This window comes from Pelodiscus sinensis, chromosome 6 (genome assembly GCF_052426305.1).
Source record: "Pelodiscus sinensis isolate ZL-2025 chromosome 6, ASM5242630v1, whole genome shotgun sequence".
Classification (NCBI taxonomy): Eukaryota; Metazoa; Chordata; order Testudines; family Trionychidae; genus Pelodiscus; species Pelodiscus sinensis.
In genome coordinates, this window is record NC_143057.1 from 49,936,817 (window position 1) to 49,953,239 (window position 16,423).

Here is a 16,423-nt window from a genome sequence, read left to right on the forward strand (position 1 = left end):
GGCATTAGACCTGTTGGGCCCTGGGACAGAGTGTAAAAAACCCAGTGTATGGGGCTTAAGTGGAGGGCCATGAGCCCTGCAACCCAGGGCTGAAGCATAAATAACTCCTGTGGTGTGGGACCCTTGACAATTGCCCTGTTTGCTACTCCAATACCAGTGCTGCCTTTTATATGCAGAAAAACAGTTGTGGCACACATGAGCTATGGTGTTTTTATAGCATGTTGATGGGAGCCTCAAAGACAAAGAAAGCTTTCTAGGGAGATGTACGTGGATGGCCTAAGCCTTTCAATAAAAGTTTCTGAAATCTCCCATCAGGCATCTATCTGGGGAATGAAGAGGTTATCTACTCTGTAGGTTTCCCAAGTGTGATAGATACAATTACACTCAGTGAAGGGACTCTACACACAGAAAATGTTCCCAGCAACCAGGCAGTGAATACAATCAGTTTGTCATTAAAAACGTTATACTTGGCAACCATGATAAATTACAAAAGTATTGTCAACATCCTGTAAGACTCCAAACACATAAGAACCAGGGTCAGCTTAACATGGGTACTGTGGCTAGTGCAATGAATGAGAAATCTGTAGCAAATCCCAAGTATATGTAGCACCAAACAAAATAACTTTATATAATAAACAGAATATGACAACACAAAAGAGCAAGACCATTCACGATCCTGAAAAGCTCAAGTCCAAAGAAAGGCAGGAACTTAGCTTGAACTCAGCCAGAAAGTTGAAAGCCTTCAGATGAAGCAGAAATTGAACAGTTGCTGACTTCTCAATCACCTTGCCTAGGTCTGAGATTGGGTGATGTTGTCAAGGGACATCACAGGCAAGCATTAAATAGTGAAGGGATATCACAGATCAATACCACTTTCTTTGAGATACTAGGATAGTCAGAGTCCCAAAGAACCCAGAAGATTAGACAATGACCAACTCATATGCAAAATATGCAGGTAGAAGCCTATGATTCTCATAAAGAGGGCTAGACACACCAGACTGGACTCATTCACAAAAGACCTCAACTTATCACAATCCATTTGTAGAAGTTACTCAGGTGAAAGACTGAAACAGAGGCTTAACTAAGAGTTAGTCTTGGCCTCAGCCATAAACAATGCAAAGAACAGGGGACTCAGAGCTCACCTGCATAAATTCCACTTACAAGATATTTCCTCAGCTATCTTCAAGAGTCTTAAGCAAGTTTGCTCAAGTCCCAGGGCACAAGACTGCCAGTGTATGGTGCTCACTAGTAACTATTATTAGCTGGCCATTACCTTGATCGGAAAGGCACATCAAATATTTTGTGACATCATTGAACAAAGTCTGCAGGATTAAAAGATTGCAATAAAACAATCTTCTTCTAGCAGATATGAAATATTGATCAAATTCAAGCACAAAATTATTGCCTGACCACTCAATCAGGCTGACCTAACTAAACGAAGTACTTGGATAGCCTTCTGGAGAAGTCAAAATGTATGGTTGGTGCCAAGGGAGTGCTCTGCAACAACCTGGATAAAAAACATGCAGTCCATGACTCACTCACAGGGGAGTGCCATGAAAGCTCAAAAGATAAGCCAAAATTTTAAGCTTGTAACAATCCTGCCTTTTGCATCTGCGCAGTGGAGACAGAAGAGGAAGATTAAATGCTATCATTCTGTAATGAAATATTAGACAGGCTAGTTCACAACTAAGCTGATTGTTAATATGAAATGTTTTGTATATAGTTTTTGGTGGTAGTGGAGGGGAAGACTTCTAATTGACAGTTTTAAGGTTTCTTGCACAGGATATTTCACTCTGAACACAGTATTATACATATAAGACAAGTTTCTTCATTAGAATTTTAATACACATAAGTCACACTGCCCTCTTGTGGTCTATTTAGCATTTAATGTTGGAATTTTAACTGCATTTCTCCCTCAACCATTTTAAACATGCCTCTCAGTATGGCAAATTCCACAGCATTGTTTATACATTTTGAAACAAAGACACTTCTAAAAAGAGTATACTAAATTTACTTGGCAAGTAACTTCTATATAACCTTGCTGTTACTGACGGTATGTATTAGAAGAGTTTTACTTAAATAGGTCTCAGTCTTGACTGGTTTGGGTCTATTCCCTCTTTCCCAACCCATTATCACAGGGGTGAGGAACCTAAGGCCTAGGTCATACCTAGATCCGTCCCTGGAGGCTCAGGGTTTCCCCAAAGCATTGGTGAGCCCCAGTGATGCTCCAGCCCTCTGCCATACCCCACAGGGCTGGAGCATACAAAAGTCTACTAGTCTCGGTCCCCCAAGGCTCTGGTGTGTGAGGGGATGTCTTCTCAGTTGGGGGCTGCCTCGTGATGTTCCTCCACTCTTCTCATGTGTGTGGGGCCCCTAATTCTTTTTTTGTGGGTCAGTGGCTCCCAACCCAAAAAAGGTTCCCCACCCCATGTTATCATTTAAATGTATTTATTTATGCACCTTTGTATAATGCCCTGAAGTCAATAGGTCAAATTCAGCATTAACACTTGGCTAACTGACCCAGGTAAGATAGACTATGTGAGAAGCGCCTTTTGTTTAAGCAATGATAAACGTCACAGATAATTAGCAACCATACCAAAAAGAGTCTGTTGTACACTTTGTTCCCTGGACTGAGAAACCACCGACAGCGTACAGAGTAAGTATTTTGGAAATGTTTGCCCTAACAAATATGAAAAATCTTTAAAGATAATTTAAAGCATGTCGACAGAAAGCAAAAAGTTATACTTTTTGGTTATACTTACCAAAAGTGCCATAAAACCCTCTAGGTCCACAGGTACCAACTCCATATTTCTTCAGAGATGCCTGGGCTGCATTCTTTAATGAAAACATTACATGAGAAACAATATTTAACTTGTTTCTATATAGTTATACACTCTGTATAAGTCACATTATACAGAACAATACCACCAATTTTATATAGCCACAAAATCAAATACAATTAAAATGTGAAATCAGTTGCCAATAAAATAAGTATTTTAATCAGGCATTTAAGCTTAGTTTATTGTAGCACACACACTACATTGAATGAAAGAACACCTAAGAAGGTACACGCTGGACCTCCCATATTTGGCACCGTCAGGACCTGACCAGTTCCGAACAAGGAGAGGTCTCTCTCAACACAATCCATGCTGTCCTGCTGCCTTCAGCTAGAGCTCCAGCCTAACTCCACTGCACAGCCGTGGACCCCCAGGCTAGAGCCCTGTGGTTGCCACAAGGGCCAGAGCTCCACAGCTACTGCCACAATCCCTGAGCTCCACTACTGGGCTGGAGTCCCACAGCCGGCCCCCCAAGCTCTGCAGCTGGGGCCAGAGCTTAGCAGATCCCACTGCTGGCTCCTTGCTACTGTCCAGCTGCAGGAGCTGGAATGCTCTGCTGCTCCTCCCCTCCCCCACAACCGATGCAGGGTTCCCAGCGGAGTTGCCGGCCTCCCCTGCCACACAGCCCGATTTCCCTATACTTGGAGTCTGTGGTCCAGGAACATCTGTGGTCCAGGAACATCTGTAATGTGCTGCACCAGAGAGCCCTGATTAAGGGAGGTACAACCTATACTAATATTACTTTAAAAACTGAGCAACTGTACATGATCCTTTACCTACTGAAATATTAACCATATCAGTAACACTGTCTAGCTAAATGGAACATGATTATATTCTAACAACCTCAGAAGTGTATTGTTTACTTTGTCCTTTATTTCCTTCACATAAAGAAGCGAAGGGAAAGATTTACGTAAGTTAGACCTACAATTGTGTGTCAGTAAAATTCAGCAAAATTCATGGAACAATCATAGTAAAAATGTACAAAGTTGGGGTGTGGTCAAGTGTAAGCCATCCAGCCAGACTCTCACTACCCAAGAATGAAGCCTCAGAAGTCAGTCATCTGCTGAAGTTATGGAATCTGTGACCAAATTGTATCCTTACTTATAATACACTAACTAAAATGATGAATATACTGACATTTAAGTGCTGATTAAGATTTTCCTATTTAATTTCACACTGCCAATCTACACTGGAAGTTAGAGGCACAACAGAAATTACTGCAATACATTTATTTCATGTTCTAACAAGACTACACTCACGTGGAAACATCTCGCATAAAATCACTTAATACGTACATGTCTATAAATAAGGGCTAAGTTTTAAATTTTGGTAACTTTCATGAGGTATAAACAAGTAGTCCTGTGGCACCTTATAGACTAACCAATTTATTGGAGCATAAGCTTTCGTGGGCAAAGACCCACTTTGTCAGATGCAAGATCTTGCATCTGACAAAGTGGGTCTTTGCCCACGAAAGCTTATGCTCCAATAAATGCTAGTCTGAATCTGCATAAACGAGAAGTCCTGCGGCACCTTATAGACTAACACAGCTACCCCTCTGATTCTTGTCTTCCCTGAGGTTTGTAAAGATCCTTTCTTTACAAATAAAAAAAAAACGTAACCAGACGTGATGTGACTTGCTCAAGGTCACATAGTAAGTCTTCAGCAGAACCAGGCTTAGGACGTGATGTGAATGCACTTGGGAAAAGACTAGTACTATGCTAAGTGTTTGAGATGGTCACATACTTTGAAGTCATCCCCAAACTCAAGGTAAAATGCAATAGCAATTGTAAAAAAATCCCCTTTTATAGTGCAAATAGGTAGTTATCATATAACCCACTTACTTTCACTCTTTCGTTATCCAGAAGTCCAAGAAAGTTAAATGATGCAAAATTTATACATTCTTTGCCATTCACGATTATTTTATGACTTGGGGGGCTAAAAAAATAAAAACAGCAGTGTAAATTAAATATTTGTCACTTTAATGGATAAACAACTACACTAACTTTTAAAATATAGTAAGATATTCTGTAAAACATGTTGACTTTTTGCCCCCATTCTGCCATGTTTTCAAAGTCAAGGTCTACATTACCACTTATGACAGCAAAAAAAGTCACTCAGAGGCGCAACAAAAAAAACTGAGGCACAAGTTTTGTCTGAATAAGTGATAACAAGCACAGCACTACACCAGCAGAAGAGCTTGTCTCTCATCAACACAGCTACTGCAGTTAGTTAGGAGTGGTTTAATTATGTTGATGGGAGACAGCTATCAGCAGAGTGGCTACACAAGAGATCTTTGAGTGGCACAGTTGCCTCAATATAGTTATGCTGCTGGAAGAGCTCTAAGGCAAACATAGCCTAAACACAACAAACACATATACATCAATCAAATTCCAATTTGTATAATTACACGTTGCGTAAGATCGCCTGCCCCTTAAACTAAATGCAGTATTCTCCAAAGTTCTGTTCTGAACAGGTTTTAAAAAACTGATGTATTTAAGTAACGGATAAAACATCTCCACTGTATAACCTGCATTTGGGATCCTTTGAAATAAGCAATACTATGTACACAAACGCTAAGAGTAGGATTTAAAAGTTTTCCTTGCACTTTGATAACAGTTTAATAAAAAAATAGTTCTGTCATTAACCAAGTTCACCTTTGCAAACACATGGAAAAAAGTATAAAAATAAAAAGGCACCAAATTTATGCAGACAGACATTCAACACTAGATGCTTTAGAATACTTGGGAAATCTGACATGCTAGATTTCATTGTGTTTAAGAACTTCATTCATAGAAGTTACAGAAACAGTTTTTGCAGGAGTCAGCCAGCCAGCCAGCCAGCCAAAGAACCAGAATTTGGAAATAAATTGAAACAAAAAACAAAACACACAACCTCCCCCCCACCACCAAGCAGCAAAGACAAAAACAGTTTTGAGATGAAAATGTATGCTCCGGCCCCACTCCCAGGGAGCCCTCTGCCACCCTGCACTACTGCCACTATCAGATGCAACAGTGTGGGGTGGCAGGTGGGAGCTGGTCTGCATGGGGAGTCAGTTTGAAAAACTAGCTCCCACCTGCCACCCCACACACAAGGAGGAGGGGAGCCGAGGGAAGGGGAGTGAAACTCCCCATAGACGGGGCTGCTGCTGCCACGAAGCAGCCTCTTCCCACCGCAGTAGAGGCAGCTCCACGGGATACAGGGCAACCTCTGTCTGCAGGAAGCTTGGACCTCCCCCACACCATAAATAGAGGTTGCTTCGTGGCATCCCCCCCCCCCCCCCCCCCAAGCACTGGCCCCTGCCTCTGCTTGCTGCCTCTATAGGAAGCAGTGGGGGTGGGGATAGGCAGGTCCACAGGAGCCGATAAGTGCAGGGACGCATATATTGGCTTCTGTCCTTGCCCCCTGTGCTGCTGCCTATCAGAAGCAGCAGTGTGGGGGTGAGGACTGGCAGAGCCACAATTACATTTAGCACCCCCCCCCCTTTTTTTTAAAATCAGAGCTGTTTCCTTGTTGACAGGGCAGTGGCACATTGCCAAGCAAGCACATGAAAATATTCACTGTATAACGTTCTTATTTCTTGGCTTCAATGATTAAGATTACTTGTGTGGTTAACATTCATGATAAATGCCTGGTTGAGATACTTTTTTCCTTTTCTGTTGGTGTATAAAAAACACAAGTGAAACACTACTTCCTTCAGTAGTGTGAAGTACAATCTAGAAGTATACTTATGTTTGAAATGCATCTGTGTTGCAACATGTATGGGCAATACCGTGATTCATGATTACTCCGAGAATTTCTGTCTACACGATGCATTCGATCATAGCAAGGTGCCACTAACTGGCATGTACTAAAAATTAGCTAATATATACTGGTGTAATCCCATTTCCAACTTCTAGATAAACTCATAAGATGTTACAGCCAAGATTTCAAATGACTCCACTTTGAGATTCCAATTTGAGATAGATACCTTAACGTAGCCTAAGTTTAAAAAAAAGTGCCAAGTACCAATCCTCTCAAAAATCAAGTCCCTCAACTTGGAAATCCAAAAATCATAGCTGCTTTTGCAGACTTAGGCCTATACCTTTATAAAACTTGACAACTAATAATCAAAAATGAAGCCAACAGGGAAGCCAACAGGAAAGAACACCAAATAAGATACCAAAATGAAGTCCAATACTTTACCATAAATTATTAAAAAGAAAATGAGATTCTTATACTGGTTGAACCTCAGTAAACCAGCACTCTGATCCAGCAACATCAGTGGTCCAGCACAACCACGGTCATTCCAGGACCAGAGAAGTGTAGTACTGGTGCTTAGGAGCCCTGCAGATTGGCAGAGTTGTGGGCTACCGATCCCTAAAGCTGAGAAGCCAAGCATGCCCCAGTGGAGCTGCCCAGTGGGGTTGGGACCCCAGCGCACCATAACAGGGCTCCTCAGCAAGTCCCAGCAGGGCTATTCAGTGGGGCAAGAGCCTGGTGCACTGTGAACTGAGTTGCCTGGCAGGCAGGCAAGAGAGTCAGGGACCAGCAGTGCAGTGGGGGCAGGCAAGGGGGTCAGGCGCCAGCAGGACAGCGGGGGTGGTAGCAGGGGGGCCAGATATGACCTCCCCATATCCAGCAAAATTCTTCATCTGGGACCATTTGGGTCCTGAGGGTGCTGGGACCAAGGAGGTCCAACCTGTATGACTGAATCACCTCAGAAGTTAGTGTCAAAAAAAGAGAATGAATTTTGATAGAAGGCTTTAGCATCAGTGACAAATACAGTCCTGTATTCCTAACATGCAACTCGCTCAAAGAAAATTAAAATCTTTGTATGTTTAAAAACAGGGGACTTAAGAGATTTATATTGAATTTGAACAAAATACTTGTGCTAAATTTACCCTGAAACAATATTGTAGTTGAGAGCTGGATGATCTTTTGATACAGGAGGAACAAGAGGTTCTGGTTGCCACTCTTCAATCAATTCTTCTTTTTCCTGAGATGAACAGGAGACAGAATGCCCAACATTTAGTATCTTTCAAATATGACTTTCATTATACAGGTCTCACCTCCCAAAACCAGAATTTTATTGTCCTGCAACATCCATGATCAGGCATCAGAGAACCCAGTTTGCCTAGTGGCAGTAGGGAAATCCAGGAGGCACTGGGCTGAAGCAACGGGCTGGCCCAGTGGGCGGCAGACCCCAGCAGCCTGCAACAGTAGGGCTGGAGCCAGCAGCAGCTCCCAGGAGCATCCGACAGCTGGCAGCACTGAGACTGGTTTGGGGCAGCCCCCAGCAGCACAGGATTGGGCCGGCACCAGCCCATGGTAGTGCAGGGTTGCAGCTAGAGCCTTGGGCAGCCTACGAAAGCGGGGCTAGAGTCTGTGGACTACCATGGATTAGGAGCTCAAACCTGCAGCAGCAAGTCTGAAGCTGGCAGCACAGGGCCAGAGCCCACAGACTGCTGCAGGGCTGGGACCAAAATCTGAGCATTTGGCAACCATACCAGGGCCAGAGCCAGCCCCCGACAGCATGGAGCCAGAGCCTGCAGTGGTGCAGGCTGCTGTAGCATGACAGGCAGTTTGGCCAGGGCAGCAGGGCCAGCAACCCAGCAGGCAGCCCAGCAGGGGCTGGAGGTAGCCCTCTCCCTCCTCACCCCCTCCACTCTCTGGCCCCCCGAGCTAGTAGAGTCAGCAGCTGGGGGCTGTGTCAGGGAACCTTCTCTAGTCTGGCAAATTCACTGGTTTGGGACTGGTCAGGTCCTGAGTGTGCCAGATAAGACGTGTCCAGCCTGTACCACAGTCTAAAGAAGCAGATAGGGTTATTTTGGCTAGAACTATACCTGTCTCCAGTACTGTGATGTGGCACCCTTCCAAGTCAATGTGGAGCTACTACCCTAGTATACTATGCAACGGGGCTCTGCACTGCTCATAGTAGGGATGTGAATGTTTAACTGGTTAACTGCCCCCCACCATTAATTGGTTAACCAATTAATATGATTTTAGATCCCTAGCTCAAGGTAACTTTTAAATAATAAAGAGAGATCCTGACCAGATTTTTCATTACAGATCTCATGGTATGTTTCTTAAGTTAAGAAATGTTGACCCAGTGTTAAAATTTTGACAAGGACTTAGGCAATTTCTACTTACCTTACCAACTAGCCAAAAAAAAAAAAAAAAAAAAAAAAAAAAAAAAAAAAAAACCACCCACACCACACACCACTCTTATTTATTATTGGCATTTCTCACTTCCTGGTCTCAACCATTCTACAGCACTATTTAAATAAATATTTGTTGCATTAGAATGAAAAGTGAAGTGACAACAGGAGCTACAATTACTAGTCAATTTATCAGTCTGCACATTGGGTAACACCACCTAGCATAGCATGTCATAACTACTAATCCTCATACCACATGCAAGGTAAGCAAGCGTTCCTGTCCATTTTTCAAATGAAGTAACAGAGGTTGTCATTTGCCCAAGGAAACACAGTGAATCAGTGTCAGAGCTAGCATTAGACTTCAGGTTTTTAGTTCCACTTAATCCCACCAGTTCTAAAGCAGTAGCCACTATAGCAAACTAGCCACACACAACCGGCTAAATTGACACATGAGGCTAGTGGTTAGTTGTAGGACACCACAGACTTAGCCTTCTGTTCTCCAACCCCTGAACCACATTGCCACTAAATAGGGCAAAGATACAAGCATTAGAAAGTAGGGATGGACAACCAAGAAACAGAAAAAAAAATTACTGATGTTTAATTCTGACACATGCGTGTTTAGTCCACCTGAACTCAATGGGACTATTTCTGTTTGGAGTGGAGTTAAGCAGGAGTACAACTGTTTGCAGGAATGAGCTTCAAAGTTTATACATCTGTGGGGTAAAATTATGTTTAAACAGTTGTCAGTCTTCTCAGATTTGTTAACCATTTCTAGACTGAGGATTTAGCTATTAACTTCCAAGGTAGCATAATTCAACATGAATTTCTCCACTAACTTTTGTTGTTGATTTTTGAACCTACCTGAAGTATCCATTGTTAAACCAAGTCTGTTCATAAAGAAGTCCTGATGCCAATTTCATCCCTCTCAAAATTTAAAAGTTAGTCTAATGCCTTCAAATTTGTGCTTTGTATGTTCCAAAAAATTAAGTTACCCTCTAACTGGTGTAAATTATTTATGATTTAATCATTTTTCCTGAACCAAACAAAAACATATAGAGCTCTTTCACATTGTAGTGACTTCAAAAAACGGAGTACCTCCCTGGTCTAGTGGCACCCTTGGGACTTGATCAGTCTCAAACAAGGAAATTGGTCAGACTAGGGGGAGGTCCCCTGCCATAGCTCCCCATCCCCGCCACTGGCTCCCCTGTCAGTCAGCCCCCAGCCAGAGCTGCTGGACACCAGCCCACTGACACTGGGCTTCCAGCCCAGCAGTTTCGGATCCACGGACAGATGTTGCCGAACCAGAGAGTCCCAGTTTAGGGGAGATACAATCTGTAGAAATATGGTCTTATCACAAGGGTTTCAAATTCTGAAGGTCACCATGCTCTGAGTGTCACAATATTTAGTATTATATAAATTGTTGCTTTAAGAAAAAAATCTGTATATTGGGAAGAATGTTTGTAGTAACATACCTTAGGTGTGAGGTCAGATCGTTCTTGAAGTTTGTAAGTTTTAGAGAAAAGAAGTCTGATTATCCACAGTATTAGAATTCCTTCCAAAATAAGATGGTAAGCCGGAGCCTAGAAGTTTAAAAAAAAAAAAAAAAAAGCACATACAGGATTCAATTATAATTAGCAGGTTTTTATTTCCATTATTTAGGTTTCTGAATGTAATCTAGTTGATGCAAGGCAACTTTAACTTTTCATACTTTTTTTTAAAAAGTAAAGGAGAGGAGATTGATTGCTTTGCAGATCATGGCTCCTTGGCATTAAACTGAAAAAAGATGGTCTTGAATTGGTGTTAGTGGAAGACATAATAAGCTGCCCTTAAAGTTGCGATATAAAGCAGTTTTAGTTCTAGAAAGGTGTATGAGAGGATTAGAGAGTACAAGTTGAACATCTCTTATCTGGAACCCAGGGAATTTGCTGAACCAGAGAAGGTTCCCTGCCATAGCCCCCAGCCGGACTCTGCCAGCTCGGGGGAGGGGGACTAGTGCCAGCCTTTGCCAGTCTGCCTGTTGGGTTGCTAGCCTCGCTGCTGCAGCCACAGCTAGACTGCCTGCCGGACTCCAGCAGCCTGCACTGCCGTAGGCTGCCACAGGCCTTGTACACTACAAATTCTAGTTTAAAATAGCCACTGGATTATTTTATTGCTAATAAGGCCTTGTTACACTATGATCAGGAGAAGAGATTTTTTTTAAAGCTAGACAATTAAGGATCAGCTTTGCAAGCAGACCCTTACAAGTGAAACGAGTTACACAGTGTGCATCACTGGCAACGTATCTTTCCACTTGTAATCTACTGGGCTACGTCTACACTGGCATGAATTTCTGGAAATGCTTAAAATGGAACAGTTTTCCGTTATAAGTATTTCCGGAAAAAGAGCGTCTACATTGGCAGGATGCTTTTCCAGAAAAAGCTCTTTTTCCAGAAAAGCGTCCGTGGCCAATGTAGACACGTTTTTCCGGAAAAAAGCCCCGATCGTCATTTTCGTGATCGGGGCTTTTTTACGGAAAAGAGTACTGTGCTGTCTACACTGGCCCTTTTCCGGAACAGTTTTCCGGAAAAAGGACTTTTGCCCGAGCGGGAGCAGCATAGTTTTTCCGGAAAAGCAGCTGATTTCTTACAGTAGATCATCACTGCTTTTCCGGAAATTCAAGGGGCCAATGTAGACAGCTCGCAGCTTATTCCAGAAAAGTGGCTGCTTTTCCGGAATAAGTGGCCCAGTGTAGACACAGCCCTGGTGTTTAAGAACCATGTTAAATGACCAAGATGTAGGAACAGAGAGAGACCAACCAAAAAATGCCATCAATGTCAGAGTTGCTGCTGCATCACTGTTTGATCTACTAGGTAACTCAAATAAGACTCCATACTGGAAGTAGGTCACCCCCTAAATTGTGTGGGGGATGGAAGAGATCAGAGCAACACCTTTTCCTATGAAGCAGCAACCAAGACATCAGGATCTACAAGACAGAAATGCCTGTTTTAAAAACTCTGAAATAAAGTATCCATTTTTGCCATTAGCATAAACGACAACAAATCCATCTTGAGAGAAAAAAATATTCAGAGTATGAATAAATAAATCTTTGCCTTTCAATAATAGTACCAACATGTAAACTAAGTGTGGAGGTAATAAGACAAGAGACTTACTAAAACAGTAGATTTCTGCCTCAAAAAATAAATGTGGTAGAAATAGTGTACACCAAAACATAACATAGTATGTAACAGCAGAAATAAGTCACAATTTGCAGCAAGCCATCTCCAAGTCAGAACTGGTCAATAATACTGATGAGAATTTATACCATGTGCTAAAGGTGAATGTAAAATCTGACCATAGATGGATACTAGATTTACCTCGAGACACAACTGTCACTATGCTTTATCTTTGACATGACAAACTATGCATAGTTTGTCAATATAGGAATATAGCAAATGCTATTCCAGATCAGACCCCACCTACATCTACTCCAGCATCCAGTATCTGATTGGGATGTTAAATATCAGTTAATTGAATAGTTGAGTAACTTCATGAATTCTTATCGGTTAGTTGACTATTCTATAGTCCCTAGGGGTGGGGCCAGCAGCCAGTATATTCCAGCCTCACTCCTGAGTCACTGCCTTCCACTCTGTGCTGCTGCCTCTGTATCCTATGGTAGCAAGTTCCACAGTCAAATGACAGGTCATATAAAAAAATAGGGATGTAAAAATAATAAAAATATTGTTACTGATTAAAGGGGGTGAAGGTGGGAGGGGCCACTCTAGCCCAGCTGCAGCATGGCCCTCTCCTCTAGGCAGCCCCTGCACCTGGAAGGCCAGAGTGCCCCATAGGCAGGGACTACCACGGCATCCCAGCAGGAGCAGACCCTACCTGCAGGGCAACTGCACAAGCCATGGACAGAGCTTGGTATGGCCAGGACACCAATACAGCTCCCTGCTTATGGGGTGCCCTGGCCTGCTACAAGCAGGTGCAGTACCAGCCCAGCTGGAGAGGCAGCCTCTACCACTTAACCAACTAAACATGCATATTGCTAATAAGACAAGAAGTCCTTTTATTAGTTGCAAATTTCTTGCTTTTTAATTTGGCTGAATGTCACCTTGTACTTGGATCAGGGCATTCCTGATCTACTGTTAGTGTATCTCCAAGCCACTACTCATTCAATTTGTTCTTCTCTGAGCCCTGCTTACATCTCCAAGAAGTGAGCCAGGGCACTGATCGCCAGCTATCGCACCCTTAGACTGGTTCACTGCCCAATTCCCTGTGGGCAAAGCAATGGATTTCAGGAAGGCAGATTTTGGTAAGCTCAGAGAGCTGGTAGAGCCATGAGAAGCAAGACTAAAGGGAAAAACAACTGACAAGAGTTGCCAGTTTTTCAAAGGGACATTATTAAGGGCCCAAAAACAAGCTATTCCGCTGCATAGGAAAGACAGGAAGTACGGCAAAAGGTCACCTTGACTTAACCAGGAGATTTTGCATGATCTAAAAATAAAAAAGGAGTCAGAGTGGAAACTAGGACAAATTACAAAGGATGAATATAAACAATGCAGGTATGCAGGCAAAAGATTAGAAAAGCAAAGATACAAAACAAGCTCAAACTAACTACAGACAAAGAGAAACAAGACAAGATTCTATAAATATATTGGAAGCAAGAGGAAGACCAAGGACAGGGTAGTCCCACTGCTCAGTGAGGAGGGAGAAACAGTAACAAGAAACTTGGAAATGGAAGAGGTTAATTACTTCTTTGTTTCGTCTTTACCAAGAAGTCTGATGATGAAGGAATGCCTAACAGTGAATGCTAGTGGGGAAGAGGTAGGTTTAGAAGATAATAATAATAAAAAAAGAACAAGTTAAAAATCACTTAGAAAAGTTAGATGTCTGCAAGTCACTAGGGCCTGATAAAATGCATCCTAGAATACTCAAAGAACTGATAGAGATCTGAGCTTTTAGTTATCTTTGAAAAATCATGGAAGTCAGGAGAAATTCCAGAAGGCTGGAAAAGGGCAAATATAGTGCCCATCTATAAAAAGAGAAGAACAGACTAGGAAACTACAGATCAGTCAGTTAAATTTCTGTGCCAGGAAAGATAATGGAGTAAGTTACTAAGGAATTTATCTGCAAATACCTGGAAGATAATAAGGTGATAGGGAACAACCAGCATGGATTTATAAAAAACGAATCATTTCAAACCAATCTGATAGCTTTCTTTGACAGGATAAGAAGTCTTGTGGATAAGGGAGAAGCAGTGGATATGGTATACCTAGACTCTAGTAAGGCACTTGATACAGTCTCACATGATATTCTTATCAACAGGGCTCGCTGAACCACAGCGAGCCCCGCTTGCCAGCCACGCTGTCCGGTGATCTGTGAATGTGCAGATCCTTCTGCGCATGCACAGATCGCCCAAACCCGGCTCTTCCAGGTTGCAATCTACTCACCACAGGCAAGTAGCTTGCATTATTTGTTGAGCCCTGCTTATTAATAAACTGGGCAAATAAAACTTAGATGGGGCTACTATAAGATGGGTGCATAACTGGCTGAATAATCACTCTCACAGTAGTTATTAACAGTTCACAATCCTGCTGGAAGGGCATAACAAGTGGGGTTCTGCAGGGGTCTGTTTTGGACCGGTTCTAGTCAATATCTTCATCAACGATTTAGATATTGGGATAGAGAGCATGCTTATTAAGTTTGCAGGGTTGCAACTACTTTGGAGGATAACTCAAAATGATCTGGACAAATTGGAGAAATGGTCTGAAGTAAATAGGATGAAGTTTAATATAGACAAATGCAAAGTGCTCCACTTAGGAAGGAACAATCAGTCTCACACATACAGAATGGGAAGCGACTGTCTAGGAAGGAGTACTGAAGAAAGGGATCTAAGGGCTAGAGTGGACCACAAGCTAAATATGAGTCAACAGTGTGACTGTTGCAAAAAAACCAATCATAATTCTGGGATGCATTAACAGGAGTGTTGTGAGCAAAATACGAGTACTCATTCTTCCACTTGAAGCCTAATCAGAGTAGATGCGCTGATTAGGCCTCAAGTGGAGTATTGTGTCCAGTTCTGAGCACCACATTTCAAGAAAGTTGTGGAGAAATTGGAGAAGGTCCAAAGAGGAGCACAAGAATGATTGAAGATCTAAAAAGCATGACCTATGAAGGAAGACTGAAAGAACTGGGCTTGTTTAGTTTGGAAAGGAGAAGACTGAGAGGGGACATGATAGGGTCTTTGGTATCTAAAAGGGTGTCACAAGGAGGAGGGAGAAAAATTGTTCTCCTTGGCCTCTGAGGATAGGACAAGAAGCAATGGGCTTAAACTGTAGCAAGGAAGGCTTAGGTTGGACATTAGGAAAAACTTCTTAACTGTCAGGGTGGTTAAACACTGGAATAAGTTGCCTCGGGAGGCTGTGGAATCCCCATCTCTGGAGATATTTAAGAGCAGGTTAGATAAAGGTCTATCAGGGAGGGTCTAGATGGCACCAGGTCCTGCCATGAGGGCAGGGGACTGGACTCTCCAGATCCCTTCCAGTTCTAGTGGTCTAGGATCCTAAGATCAGTTACACGAACCCACCATGCCCCAGCGCCAAGGAGATTCCTGAGCCGGGCCCCAGCCACCACCCTCCATGCCCCTCCCCCAGCGTGCCCCGCTGCCAGACCCGCGCAACTTAAGAGGACCTGCCCACCCCCCAGGAAGCAGGGGGGCGGGGAGCTACTGCGCTCTCGGCCAAAGCAGCGCCCCCGCCGGTGCCACCAGCGCCCGCTCCCCAGGGCGGGAGTCTCACCTCATAGAAGGCCTGAACCATCTCCACCAGCACCCACTGCTGCCCCATCCCCGCCGCCGCCATCGCCGGCGCCGCTTCCAGGCCGCGGCGCGCACTGACGTCAGCCGGCGCAGGCAGAACCGGGGGAGACGCTGATACGTCACTGGGCCGTGACCACGCCCTTCCCCTGCCACGCCCCCGAAACCCGCGTGTCGTTAAGCAAGGACCTGGGGAGGGGAAGGCGGGGCGGGGCCATTGGCCGCTGCGCGCGCGGGTCCTAGCGCCGCTGCGCTCGGCGCGCCCCACGGGCATAAATCGGCCCCTGGCCTCCTCCGTGCTCGCCGACGGGCCTGCGCAGCGCCTCTTGCGCACTGGGCAGGGCTGGCAACTGGCCGCGTTTGCTGCCTTACCTGCGCGAGCAGCGGCCCCGCCTTCACTGGGGGCACCCGGGCCGTGACACAGGGTCCTAGCGGTGCAAATTTCTGCCGAGGGCGGGTGTCAAGAGCTGTGAGGAATATACATTGTCCTCGTTTGTAATAGGGGGCTCGAGTCCCTGCTGGATCCGCTTTATGTGCGTGTCGCTAGTTCTGCGTAGTCCCTGACACATCACAATACACCTCTTTCATTTAAATAACCTCGTGACTGAATGTCTACAATAAACCAACTTCCTCCTTATGGTTAACACTGGTCT

General features: G+C 43.8%; 1 protein-coding gene across 1 annotated transcript in view; it reads right to left on the reverse strand.

The window, feature by feature from the left end:
• The window catches only part of SPTLC1 (serine palmitoyltransferase long chain base subunit 1), a 39,449-nt gene extending 23,541 nt beyond the window's left edge, over positions 1 to 15,908 (reverse strand). The window contains exons 1-5 of the mRNA XM_006131877.5: positions 15,754 to 15,908; positions 10,447 to 10,554; positions 7,718 to 7,812; positions 4,679 to 4,772; positions 2,763 to 2,835 (exon numbers count right to left, since the gene is read on the reverse strand). Coding sequence (XP_006131939.3) covers positions 2,763 to 2,835; positions 4,679 to 4,772; positions 7,718 to 7,812; positions 10,447 to 10,554; positions 15,754 to 15,816 — 433 coding nt within the window. The 5' untranslated portion in view covers positions 15,817 to 15,908. The remainder of the gene's footprint in view (positions 1 to 2,762; positions 2,836 to 4,678; positions 4,773 to 7,717; positions 7,813 to 10,446; positions 10,555 to 15,753) is intronic.
• Positions 15,909 to 16,423: the final 515 nt, after the last annotated feature.